Raw genomic sequence first — 14,723 nt, 5'->3', positions numbered from 1 at the left:
ATTCAATTATAAACAATTCTAAATATCAGCTTGACAATTTCAACACACTAATTACTCATTAAATAACCATAATGTATACATCATGATAATTTTATTTTATTTGATATCAAATGATAGAGATTATTGAGGTTTTCAGCCATGGAAAATACACTATGATCAAAAAGTAATGCTCATTAATTGTATATTTCAAAGAAACCCTAATTTCCATGAATGTCCCTAATAATATATAAACAATAAAGTTGTAAATTAAAAAAAAAAAGTAGCAAAATTTCATTTAATATAAGAAATAGAACAAATTGAAGATTTATACAATACTGGAATTTGAACTCTTAGAAGCCATTAGCGAAGGGGCGAAACTCGTTAAATCTCCTAGTTGAACACTACCTTAAAAAAAAATTAAATGATGTGGAGGTTTTTTTATGTGTTTCTGTTTCGATATGTTCTTTTAAAACACCATAAATTGTAAAACAAGCCTAACAGTTGCTTAATGTTTCCTTAGCTTTAACGTGGCACCCACTTCTTAGATTGGCTTTTTTATCTTGTATATTTATGTATCTTTGAGATTTAACGGAAAAGGCTCTATTGCCTTGAGATTTAAACCACGTTTGATTTTCTTATTATTTACAGGGTCGGCATGCTTTGGTCTATGATATAAATACAACAAATGAGACTTGGGAGTGGGTTGACCTTAAGGAGGTAACAATTGTGTTTTAAAATCTTGGTTCCTGAAGAATGTTTCAAGATACAAGTATGATGGGTTTTTTATATTATAGACGATTTGTTCCAAAACATAATAGAACTAACCAATTTAGGTTAGTGATCTGGCTTCTGATACGTCCATATTAAAGATTTTATTGGGGGTGTGCGGTTCTGTAAATACTATGAAATAATTTTGTAGTTAGTCTGTGAATATTGCAATGAAAGTGTTGGTTTGACCTGGCAATTTTGTGGTTACAACTTACAAGAATTCTTGACAAGGTTTTTGAATAGTAAACCAATATAAAACTTGTTTTACTCTGTTGAATAATATGAAAGATAATTCATTTTTTCACCATGTTTAAAAATAAATACAAATTTGATGAGCATATTACTTTTTTTTTCTTTTTTTAATTGAGAGTCTCAGAGTATCAAATACCGAGTTGTTTTTTTTTTTTTAAATGTGTTGTGATTCTCGAATATTTAGCATCAAATATCAGTTCAAATATTAATGGAATTTGTTTTATTATTATTTTATTATATATAAATAATATTTTATTATTTTATTAAATAAAAATTAAAAGTCACTCAAATATCAGTTCAAATATTAATGAGATTTGTTTTATTATTATTTTATTATATATAAATAATATTTTATTATTTTATTAAATAAAAATTAAAAGTCACCCATAAATTTCTCAAAAACCAAGAATTTTAGTTATATAGGCACACTTTATATAGAATAGATATAGAATTAATATTAAGAATACATATTAAATATATATAGCAACATTAATGCATTACCAGGTAAAATTTTTTAAAAATAATAGAGTATATATCTCTTTCTAGATGCACACATATTATATTTATGAAAATTTTTAAAAATATCTTTCTTCTATATTTTATTTATAATTTCACGGGGTAAAATTTTTAATTACAAAAATATTCATATAAAGTTTTAAAATTATAAAAATACACTTTATTAAGTAAAAAGTAAAATAAAAATAACGTAAAATCAATTCAACAATAATTATAAATCAGCTATAAAATAATTAATAAAAATTACATGTCAATTATAATACAACTATAAATAAACTATAAGACAACAAAAAAAAATTATTATTTTTGCTGAAAAGTTATTTTTATAAATAGAAAAATTCAAATAATAAAAATGAAAATTTTTTATGTTAATTAATATTTTTTTGTATTTTTTTTTAAATTTTAATTTATTATGTAAATTTTCTTATATTTATGAAGATATATTTCAACTTATCTTGTTTATTTATTAAAAAAGAATCATTGCTTCCCAACATTAATTCAAATCATTCATTCAAAATATGTACATATATTTATTAAGAGTTATATAATACATATATATACATTTCCATTATTTATATAATATATACAAGATCGTGTTGTTTATATTTAGGTAATTATACAGTATTTATGTAATTAGAGGTAATTAGAAAATAGTCCCATAAAAATTAGGTGTAATTATATAATGTAATTATAAAATATTATTATTTTTAGATAGTTAATATATTTTTTAAACAAATAGTTAATATTATTAATTGTATAAATTCCTAACTTTACTAACACCGTTAAATTTCACAAAATATTTTTATATTCTTAAAATATTTTGTCAAACCAACAAAAATCGTTAAATAGCCACATTATATATATAAAAATATATATGTACACATATAAATACGGTGTGCAAATTGGTGGCATGACAAGTAATTAATTTTGAATAGTAATTGAATATATGTATGTATATATATGAGTGAATATTTAATAGTTAATATAATTATGATAGTTGTATTTTTTTTGTTATATAAGTTGGGTAAAAGTTTTATTTTTAAACTTAAATTAATTATATACATAAATAAATTACTTTTTTAATTAAAATATTTAATAAAACGTTTTTCAAAATTAGTATTTATAATTTTTTTTATTTTAAGGAAATAAATAAAATAAAGTTAATATCAACAAGTAATTTATTAATTACTTTTAATAAATTTTTAAATTAATTATAAGAGTCTAATAATGATAGAACATAACCATTTGATGTAATCATTAATAAAACCTCTCAAATATATATTTTGATACATTAATTTAATTAAACTTTTCATAGTTATATCTTCGGTGACAAGGCACCATCATGATATATAAATATATATTTATATTTATTTAGATTTATCCATCTCAATTGATTGGTGACTAAAGGATAGAAAACCTACTTGGGTCAACGGCTACCAAACATACTAACGACCATGAGTACAACACTAAAACGTTTCTCTATATTTTATATATTTTTATATATATCTAATAAATAAAACATATATATATATGCATATGGTATTTTCCTTTTAGAATTTTCTTAATATTGGAGTTTTATGTAAGAAATTTTAAACACGTATTTAGACAGGCTCTTTCATTTTAGTTTCTCTTTCTCATTTTCAATGAATACTTAGTTTAATCTCTTTATATTATTTTCATTTTTCATATATGTCATGGTATTAGGAATATTTTCTCAATATCTCTTTTGTGCATAATCAACGTTAATAATTCCTTAAAAAACATTAATAATTAATTCCTTACAAAAAATTTAATAATTATCAAGTGATTTATGTTAATTATAGCCAATGTATATAATTGATAAGTTTAATATCGTTAAAATAAATAAATAAATGAAGAGAGAGAGTAGTCAAAATAAGAGGAGACGTACCATACATGCTTTACCGCCCAAAACCAAATCGATTTTCTTTCATTTCTTTTTCTTCTTTCTTTTTATTTATTTATTATTTATTTTGAAAGGGAGTATCGATCTTTCTTTCTTTTTGGATAAATAATTGATCTTTCTTTTTCTTTTTTTTTTTTCTGGAACTATTCATTCAAATAATGGATCTTTCTTTCAATGATGCTAATAAATTGCACGTAAAACTAAATAACATTTTGAAGAACTTGTTTCTTAGAGAATGACCAACTCAATTTTTAATCAAGGTCAAAATCAATAGTTATTTTTTATCACTAAAAAGATTACTTTTAACAACATAAATATTTTGTAGCTAAATGTGATTTTTAATCACAACAAATAGTTATTTATAACTAAAACATAGTATTTAAATATAGTAAAATTAAATTATTAATACTTTACTGAAGAAAAACAAATATAAAATAAATCTTAAAAAATATATATATATATATTTATGGCCAATTAGGATTTTTTTTTACTTAAACTTAAACATGTACCAAATCATGTCCGTGAACTTTTTTGGTCGTTAAAAATTCCCCCTGAACTATTGAGATTGTTAAATTTAAGGAGTTTTGTCTAATTTCATTCGATTTTATTATTTCAGTGATTGTTGATGTACTAAATCATGCTCCCTAGAGTTTGATATCTACCAAATCATGCCCTCGAATGACATGTACTAAATCATACCCCTTGAACTTTCATCCATGTTAGATTTTTTTTACTAAAATTGGACAAAAGTTCTTAAATTCAACAATCTCAATAGTTCAGGGGAATTTTTAACGACCTTAAAAATTTAGAGGATATGATTTGGTACATTATAAAGTTCGGGAACAAAAATATTAATTAGCCTATATTTATAGAAATAATAATCAGAAAGCTAAGGTGCCGTTTGGTAACACTTTTATTTTTTAATTTTTTAATCACAAAATGAAAGTAAAATTTTTGTTTTTAAAAAATTTGTTTTTGAAAAACAAAAATGCGTTCTGTAACCACTTTTGTTTTTCAATTTTAAAAACAGAAAACAAAAGTGTGTTCTATAAAGTTTATTTTAATTTTTATTTTTTGATTTTATTTAAGTCGGGTCTAGGTCCGGGGTTGGATTCGGGTTCAAGTCAAAAGTCGGGTTTAGCGCCAGGGCCGTAGGGAGGGGATTTGGGTCCGGGTCTGGTCCTAATCTAAAAGATTGATTAAAAAAAAAAAATTGTTTAAAAAAATATTGAAAGTGATTCTTTTTGTTTTTTAAATTCTGATTTCTAATTATAAAATTGAAAAGTAAAAACAGTTTTATAGAACATGTTTTTGAAAAATATTTTCACTTTTCTACTTTTAAAAACAGAAAACTGATTAAAAAAGTGTTACCAAACGCCACCTAAATTAACTACCAAATATATCTCCCACTTCTCCACTTAGTTTATATAAATATATATTTTTTAAATCCGAGGAAACATAACATTTATCTAACACTTTATTCTTTATACAAGAACAAACAAAACAAACATCCGAAATTAAAAAACAAACAAACAAACAAATAAAACACAAAATAACCTTAGTAATTAAGACAATTATCTAACCTTACGTAAGGATAGAAGCTTTTCTATTTCCGTATTATACTGTATATTTGGTATATATATTTTAAAAATAATCACTAGATGAAGTCTATATATATTTTAATTTGAGGAGCAGTATATAAATACTCATCTTCAAAAAAAAAGAAAAAAAAAAAAGATTGGACCAAGAACTGTGATTTTGTTTAATATTGCAAATATCAATGGCCAACTTATATATATATATATATATATATATATATATATACTGTAACTGCTAGCTAACCGGATAACGAAGTTTCTGCTAACTCAAATAAAATTCAAAATAAAAAAAGATAAATAAATCACCACTTCAATACCACAAGCAGCTTATAATAATTAAATAAAACCATTCATGAAGTGACTTATTAATAGCTATGTGATCACGCAATCTTTAAATTAATTAAACATTGTAGTTTGCATTATTTATTCATTTATCAAATATATATTTTTAACATAATAAATAAATAAAAATCGTAGGTTTTCATTGAGATATACATTTACATTATTATTCTTATACATCTATATATATAAGAAGCTAGCCTGCCCTTAAAACTCATCATCTTCTTCATTTTGTATCAAGTGCACAAATAAGCACTATATGATACCTAAAATTTAAACACACACATATATACACATATCAATTTTTTTTTAATAATTAATATAGTAGAGAGAGTACTATATATAATAATTTCTATACAATTATAATATCAATAATATGGCAAAATCAATCTCTGGGGTTGTGGTAGCTTGGTCTTTATTAGCTACTCTTCTGGCTTCTTCAATGGCCTCAGCCACAATAGTGCACCATTCTCTATATGTACGTAATCCTAATAATTAGTTCTAAAATAATTTCTTTTCATTTTTTTTAAGTTGATTTTTATATATGTGTGAGTTCATTATATACTATACATATGTCCATCTATTTATATATATAAATTCATTATGTATGAACAGATAAAAAACTTGACTGTAAACTATCTATGTGAGGAACAAGTAGTGATTGCAGCAAATGGAAGCTTGCCAGGACCAACCATAAGAGTCCATGAAGGTGACACCCTTGTCATCAAGGTTGTCAACCTTTCACCCCACAACATTAGTATTCATTGGTACATATATATAACTATTATAAATTAATTAACATTATGTATATATTTATACTAATAATGCAATAATATTAATTGTCAATTTCTACTATAAAATAATGTAAATATAGTTTTTGTACTCGGTCCTAATATCTATAGATGAGTTAAGTAGTCTACGTACGTCTTCCAATTAAATATTTATAGATAAATATATTATTACATATATAACTTTCTAATCATGATACAGTTACAATCACTAATAATATAATTTAAAGCACAACCAATTATATGTAATAATCCTTCTCAAAAAAAAAAAATTATATATCTAATAATCAATTTGTTTTGATTAGTATTTTATTCTCTACATAATTAACGAGGAGAGGAGGGGATTCGAACTTTTGAAATCCTTTTTTGTATGGAGAAATGTAGTAGGACCACAAAATACATTTTTTTTTAGAGAAAATACCACAAAATACATTTAGTTGATACAATAACAATGTATATTTTTTTAATATTTAATTTAAATATATGTTTTTTTAGTCACAAGTTTTTCACTGATTGTTGTCCCTAAATTTTTTTTAAAAAATATTATAGTGTAAGTTTGTGTATATAAAAAATAGTATATATTGACCAAGCTGTGACCGGGTATTAATTTTTATTTCTTTTTTTAAAAAAATGATTAAAGCATATAGTTGAAAAAGCTAAAATAGAGAGACGAGTTTATATCTATTGTCTATATAACAGAATTCTTGGTTTATAGAAATTCATAGGTGACTTTTTATTTATATTAAAAATAAAATAGTTTATGAGAAATTCATGTGTGACTTTTTATTTATATTAAAAATAAAATGGTTTATTATTAAAAATAAAATGGTTTATAAGAAATTCATGGGTGACTTTTTATTTATATTAAAAATAAAATGGTTTATGAGAATTTCATGGGTGACTTTTTATTTATATTAAAAATAAAATGGTTTATGAGAAATTCATGGGTGACTTTTTATTTATATTAAAAATAAAATGATTTATTATTAAAAATAAAATAGTTTATGAGATTTTCATGGATCATTTTTTATTTATATATAATAAAATAAATCTCATTAAATAAAAAAAAATACGATTGACCCTTTAGGTGATGATTTTGGCATATACATGTGTATGATCATGGAACATTAGTGTTTTAGTTTAATTGACATTAAAGTCGAATAATTTTTAGTTTATTTTTGGATTAATTTGAGAACAATTTGTCGTTAGATAATCAAGATTTCTTAAAATTTATATATTGCATTCAGTATACTTTTAATTTGCAACACCATTATTTACATTAATTAATGTAAAATGTATTATTTATTATTGTATACATTAAAAATAATTTTAAACAATAATTAATAATATTTTTTCTTCAATTATTTGTAAATAAAGTAGAAAATACCTAACATAAAACTAAGTATACGTGTTTGGCATATACGTGCTTGGCACGTAGCTTTTTTCTAGTATATAAATATATATATTATTTTTGTACAAAAAAAATTAATTTTATATTACACCCTGAAATAAAAATTATTCTTGTGTATATTTTTTATGTTTTTAGTTATTTTTTTGTTATGATATTGTGTATGTTATATTTATTTAGGACCATTAATAATAATAAATTTTCAAAAAAAAATTTAAATGGTTTATAAATATTATTTTGCATAGCAAATAATTGAACTTTATTTTTATTCTGATAATGAAAAAATTATTCAGAATTTTCTAAAATTTTACAAATAATCTTACATAAGTATACCATATATAATTACGAAAAATAAATGAATTAAAAACTTTCCAAAATACTAAAACAAACACAAATACTAGAATAGCTCTTTTTGGGATGTATTATAGATTTTTTCAAAAATTATATCTATATATAAATAGTGGTTATTGCTTTTTTTTTTCTTTAAAAGGAATGGTTATTTCTTCTTTAAAAAAAATATTAATTTACTATATGTATGAGTAATGGTAGAGATATTCTTAAATTGCACAAGTATGTCAAATAATATGTTATGTGTAATCATTATTATTTACTATTTCTTAGCCGCCAATAAAATAATATAACATAGTTTATTATAGTTACATGTGTGACGTCATCATCAAAGCCGATTCTGTCATTTGCTATAGAGTATTCGAAGCTGGCAATAAAAGGCTGCTATCTTTAACTATGTTTTTCTCAATCTGACAAAAGAGAAAACTGTGTTTCTCAATGGGACATATATATAACAGCACTTATGCATGTATATATATGTATTGGTCAATTACTTGTGGTTTCTTAACTTCTTAAATAAGCAATGTAACTCTAAATCAAAAAACTTATTTTTATATTATAATAAATATATATTTTCTTTTAAATTATATTTTTAATATTAATCTAGTCTCTCCTAATTATTTTAAGAGTTATATGTCATCAATGTATTAAAATAATTGAACAAAAATTAGGTAAATGATTGAGATTGTATTACATATTATTTAAGTACATATACCCAAATATATTAATGTCATAATTATTTTGAAATAATATGGGTCATTAATTTTTTTTTTATAAATAGTTTTTGTATTCCTTCAAAACTTTTCTTTACATCCTACCAGCACCAAAAAGAAATGTTCAAAACATCTTCTTTGTTTTCCTAAGCAATGTTACCAGCAATCTATTCTTAACACTTGCTTTAATCCTCTTTAGATTTATGTCTACATTATTTATTATTATATAATATATAATTATTTGGAAACGACTTTTAGATAAATAATGAAGCTATTTTTTTTTTTCAAGAATTATGTGATTTAATTTTTTTTTTTTGAATAATTACATATAATACTAATTTTTGTAAAAATTTTATGTTCAAATTTTTTTTATATATATATTTTTTTACAGTATTCTGTAAATACAAGAAAATAACGAAAAAATCACATTCACAAAATAAGAAAACAAAACCAAAATGACAAAATATAACACCAAAATAACATAAAAAATAATATATAAATAACAAAAATGCAACATAAAATGATAGAATTTTATATAAATGAAATCTAAAAACTTGTAAAAAAATATTAAAAATTCGGTACAAACCATATTTTTGTAATTTTTTTTTTTTTTTGTGTGTGTGTTTTTTTTTTTTTTTAAATTATCCCTTTATTTTTACTATGACCCTATGTTATCTATCATGTAAAAAACTTGTTTATAATTTTGGTACGTGTGTAAATTAGAATGTGGGATTATACACTACCGTATAAAATATTTATATTTCTTAGATTCATAGACTAATCAAATGGATGGAGACATATATTTCATTCACATATGGTAACTTAATTTCATATCTTTTTTAGTCCATTATTTTTTAGTGATGTGTATTAATTGGATTAAAATTTTGAATATATGAAAGGCATGGAATATTCCAACTTCAGAGTGGATGGGCCGATGGCCCAGAATATGTGACCCAATGTCCCATAGGAAGTGGTGACAGCTATACATACAAATTTAATATCATTGGACAAGAAGGCACTCTTTGGTGGCATGCACACTCCTCTTGGCTCAGGGCAACAGTCTTTGGAGCTCTCATCATATATCCTAAACCTAATCCATTGAGACCAACTCCTTACCCATTTCCTACACCCTACAAGGATGTTCCTATACTATTGGGTAAGACATATATATACATATTTGGATACAATGATAGAAATGGAATATCCAAAACCTCTAAAATCAAGAAGAAAGAAAAAAAAAAAATTAAATGTATGATAATACACGAAGATTGGGAATTAATTAGATATGATTAATTAATTTATAATTTCTTTTAAATGAATGATTAATAGATTGATATATGTTTTTAATGTATATTCCCTTCTAACTACATCATCAAAATATAAACAATAAACGACCAATCCAATCTTTTTTTTTCTTCTGACATTCCAATTACCATTTAGTCACATATAACACGCTATTTTAAGTTTTACCTCTATCTTTAAACCTAATGTTAGAGATGCACAAAAATTGCATACACTTTTGACACATATACAGATAATTATATATAGGGATGTGTATTATTACACTATCATTTTTAATTATGTAATTGAGATGAGTTACACATCATTGTGTATAAATAGTATGTGAAATTTAAATGTATCACAATCGTTACTCTAATCATTTATACATGATTTTAATTGATTCATATCATTTGTATATTCCAATACAAATATCATTTGTATATTATTCATAAGCAATCAAAGTGGCTATATAACGGGATAAGTTGAAAACTACCTATTTTTATTACACATTAACTAAATATAACTCTAAAATAATTTTAATTGATAAATATCCTATTTTATAATCAAAGTACCAAATATAACCTTACAAAACTTATCAAAATTAGACTTCTTAATGCATATAATGGGAATATAACTTATAAAAATGGGTATAAATTAAAGAGTAGTAAAATGAAAGTAAAAATCAAAATATGAAACAAAAAATAGGTATAGAGTGTAATTTCATCCTCTATATATATAGCTGTACTTATAAACTTAATCCAACCCAAATTACAGGCCCAAATTTTACACACTTTTGTAATTGGGCCCATTATTTTTCTCGATTGGGAAAATTATTGGGCTTGTTTTGTTGATAAATTGTGTATATATATAAAATAAATTGATAAAAGGAAAAGGAATGTTTTTTTTTTTTTTTTTTTTTAGAATTATTCTATATACCAATTTTTTAACATTTTTTCCAAATTTATTGTTGAAGTTTCTAAAGAGGTTGCAGTGCTAGTTGCAATAAAGGTTTTCATACGATTTTTTGTTTACATAGAATTTCATAAACATACAAGAAAAAAAACTGTTTTAAATTGTAAAAATAAAAAAATTCATTTTTTTTTTATGTTGCAGTAAAAGGAATGTAGTTTATTAATTATATATGTAACCATGAATTTCAGGGGAATGGTGGAATGGTAATGTGGTTGACATTGAGAAAGAGGCTCTTCTTAGTGGTGGAGCTCCTAACATATCTGATGCTTTCACCATCAATGGAAAACCCGGTGACTTTTACCCTTGCTCTAAAAATGGTAACTCAAAATAAATACCAATACTATATCATTCCCATTACTGCCTACTCTACTCTCTCTTAAACACCAAAATTCTTTGCTTTCAGATACATACAAGGTAAAGGTGATGAAAGGAAAAACCTACATGCTTCGTATAATCAATGCTGCACTCAATAATCAACTATTTTTCAAGATAGCCAATCACAAAATGACAGTTGTTGCTGTCGACGCATCTTACACGAACCCATATATCACTGATGTTGTCGTAAGTGGTCCTGGTCAAACTATCGATATTCTCTTCACTGCTAACCAAGATGTTGGATCTTATTACATGACCGCTCATCCCTACATAACCGTTGCTGGTGCACCCTTTGATAACACAACAACTAGGGGTATTATTGTCTACGAGGGTTCCACGTCATCAACCCCAATCATGCCTGTCTTACCAGCTTTCAATGATACTCCCACAGCCCACACATTCTTTACTAACTTAACTGGGTTGGCCGGTGGGCCCCAATGGGTCCCAGTCCCACTCCACGTTGATAAACATATGTTTATAACCATAGGATTAAGTCTTGACTTTTGCAAATCAGGGAATGCCACGTGTCCGGGTCCTTTTGGACAGAGTTTCTCAGCTAGTATGAACAATCAATCGTTTGTGTTACCAAAAACAATATCCATTTTGGAAGCATATTTTTCTGGTGTGAGTGGAATTTACACAACTAATTTTCCTAAACGGCCTCCAACGAAGTTTGACTACACGAACACAAGTTTGAGTATTGACCAATCATTGTTGTTCGCACAAAAAGGGACGAAAGTGACGAAATTAAAGTTCAATGAAGTGGTGGAGATAGTGTTCCAAAACACAGCTCTCATTGGTGTTGAAAACCATCCAATTCATCTTCATGGCTTCAACTTCCATATCTTGGCACAAGGCTTTGGTAATTTCAAGAGTCGTCGTGATAGTAAGAAATTTAACTTAGTTAATCCTCAAATTCGTAACACCATTGGTGTCCCGGTTGGCGGTTGGGCCGTCATTCGATTCCAAGCTAATAATCCAGGTAATTAATTATTAAGAAATATTTTCAACTATTTAAAAAACTTATATACATAACGTGTTTAATACTATAATGAAATTAATTGTGTGTGTAGGTATATGGTTGATGCACTGCCATCTAGATGTGCATTTGCCATGGGGATTAGCTACTGCATTTGAGGTTGAGAATGGGGACACTCCCTCCTCTAAGCTTCCACCACCACCCAAAGATCTACCAAAATGTTTTTGAGAAAAAAAAAAAAAGAAAACCTTACACAAATCTCATTTTCTGTATCTGTTTACGTAGCTATTTTCTTAACACTACCCGTTTGGTTTTTATTCTTTTGATTCGTTTGATTAAGGAAATTAAAATATATGGACACATATATATAATATAATGTATACGGGTCAAAGGTGTGGTGTTCTCACTTTTCCAATTGTATAATATTGATGAAAGTGTAGACACTTTGTTTGTTTGTTGTATTTAATCATGGTCACTATTATTCTTTCTAAGAATAACATTATTTGTATCTGTTTTTGGGAAAGTAAAATTGAATTAAGAAAAGTCGTGTAATTGAAGTTAGCTAATAGCTAGAGAGCTAGACTTTATCAAATTAGTAGTTTTATTTTTATACCATTGTTTCTGCACAAACATGTTGACACTTCGTTTTTGAAAATAGCTGGATCTTTTTTCTATCTCTAATAAATAAAAATTTAGTTATTACCAATGTAATAATTAATCAAATGTTTTATACTAATGCAGCCTTGTTAACAATTAACATTTTGAAGAATAACAAACTAAAGAAATAAATTTTACATAGAAAAGAAACAAAGAAGAAGAGCTATATACTAATCGAGTTGTGGCTAGAGTAAAAATATTAAATATAATAAAATGGTATTCTTGTAATATTTTTTTTTTAAATTTTTTTGGTAAGCAAGAAATTTCATTGATACTAATTAATGGACAGAATCTATACAAAACAAGGGCCAAAATCACCCAAATAGTCAAACCTCAAAACTAACAAACAAAACATCCATAAATGATCAAGGCCCAAAACCAATCTTTATCTAAACCAAGTCTCTTCTCTTGAATATTTTATTCCAAAGAACATCATTACTAACTCTCCAAATCACATATACTAAAGACTGCCCAGAAGACTTTCTTTCTAAACTTGCTCATATTGCTTCTCGTGATCCATCTCATGAGGTGATTCACAGACCAACTATTAGTCTTCCAATTGAGCTAGATTTGAAGCTGCTGAGAACAGTAGCTCCCACATTTACAATTGAACTATTGAGAATCATGGGGTTCCATCTCAAAACTAATCGACAATTAGTGGAGTAGCCCATGTTCTTATATATAGCTCAATACTTTTACATTTAATTTATGTGATAGTGGCTATTTTTGCTCACCAATCTTGAATCACTTTATCACAGGCTATGCCATTTGCTCGCTTATTTTTGTTCGGATCTTAGGCGTCTTTGCACCATCTGGATCTCGTGCGGCTGGCTAACCATCTGGATAGGTGTGCATCGAAAGCCCGCTAGGGATATGGCTCTGATACCATGTTGAGAATCATGGGGTTCCATCTCAAAAAGAATTGGCCATGAGTAGAGTAGCCCATGTTCCTATATATGGCTCAATACATTTACATTTAATCCATGTGGGACAATGTTCTCCAATATGAACCATAAAAGTTCAACAATTTCTTCATTACAATAAAAAAAAACAGTTATTTTGAGCTTGATTTCCCATAATTTTTAATCGACCTTGGATATAGAGTATTTTAATATTTTAAATACTATTTTTGAAAATACATTCTTAATACTATAAGTACATTTGAACCATAATTTTTGTAATATTTTAAATAGTTTAAGAGGTAATTTTCTACTAAAGAAAAAGTATATGAGATGTAATTTTCTGATAAATATATGTTACAAATTCTAAGAGAAAATTACAGGTTACATCATAATTATAATAAAAAAAATAAAAATCCAAGAAATTAAAAAAATAGAGAACGTGATTTAGTCATTAATCATTTAGTCACTAATGATCATTTTTAATGTCTTCAATATGTCTTTTGAAATACATTCTTAATACCAATAATTATTTTTATTAATACTACTATCAACTATTTAAGGATTGTTATATTGTCTTCTATTTGATACCAACTAAATATTTTGCAAAAAAAAAAAAAAGAAAAATAAATCTTATTTGAATTACGTATAGTGTGCTTCATGGAGTACTGTTTTCTTAGTGATTTAAACAATAAATCAGAGAATTGAATGATAAGGATTAGGGTATGTCGAATGTGGAAATCTCTTAATACTAAAATAAATGGAGAATTGATTCACTTCAACTTGATTTTTATTGATAAGCCGGTAATTTTAATATTAATTTACAAACTTTTTTTTCTTCAGCCAATTATATTACACTTATTGAACAATGTTGTTGTTATAGGAAAATGTAATGCATGCCACCATCACAAAAACCTTAGTTTCTAA

General features: G+C 25.2%; 1 protein-coding gene across 1 annotated transcript; it reads left to right on the top strand.

Annotated features, from left to right (window-relative positions):
* Nucleotides 1–5,597: 5,597 nt before the first annotated feature.
* LOC115696869 (laccase-7) lies at nucleotides 5,598–12,783 on the top strand. The gene is made up of 6 exons (XM_030623754.2): nucleotides 5,598–5,854; nucleotides 5,992–6,143; nucleotides 9,533–9,789; nucleotides 11,075–11,203; nucleotides 11,290–12,243; nucleotides 12,335–12,783. Exons 1-6 carry the CDS (start codon nucleotides 5,753–5,755, stop codon nucleotides 12,466–12,468), a joined length of 1,728 nt encoding a protein of 575 aa, XP_030479614.1. The 5' UTR covers nucleotides 5,598–5,752; the 3' UTR covers nucleotides 12,469–12,783.
* Nucleotides 12,784–14,723: the final 1,940 nt, after the last annotated feature.

The sequence above is a fragment of the Cannabis sativa genome, chromosome 7 (assembly GCF_029168945.1).
Source record: "Cannabis sativa cultivar Pink pepper isolate KNU-18-1 chromosome 7, ASM2916894v1, whole genome shotgun sequence".
Lineage (NCBI taxonomy): Eukaryota > Viridiplantae > Streptophyta > Magnoliopsida > Rosales > Cannabaceae > Cannabis > Cannabis sativa.
The sequence above is the reverse complement of the archived record's forward strand: the minus strand, read 5'-3'. Positions and strand labels throughout refer to the sequence as shown.

What these genes read in the sequence shown, in the direction of transcription:
- LOC115696869 (XM_030623754.2), top strand. Translation starts at nt 5,753, where the DNA reads ATGGCAAAATCAATCTCTGGGGTTGTGGTAGCTTGGTCTTTATTAGCT. An exon ending in CACAACATTAGTATTCATTG is followed by an intron (nt 6,144 to 9,532) that starts GTACATATATAT and finishes AATATATGAAAG; the next exon opens with GCATGGAATATTCCAACTTC. An exon ending in GGATGTTCCTATACTATTGG is followed by an intron (nt 9,790 to 11,074) that starts GTAAGACATATA and finishes CATGAATTTCAG; the next exon opens with GGGAATGGTGGAATGGTAAT.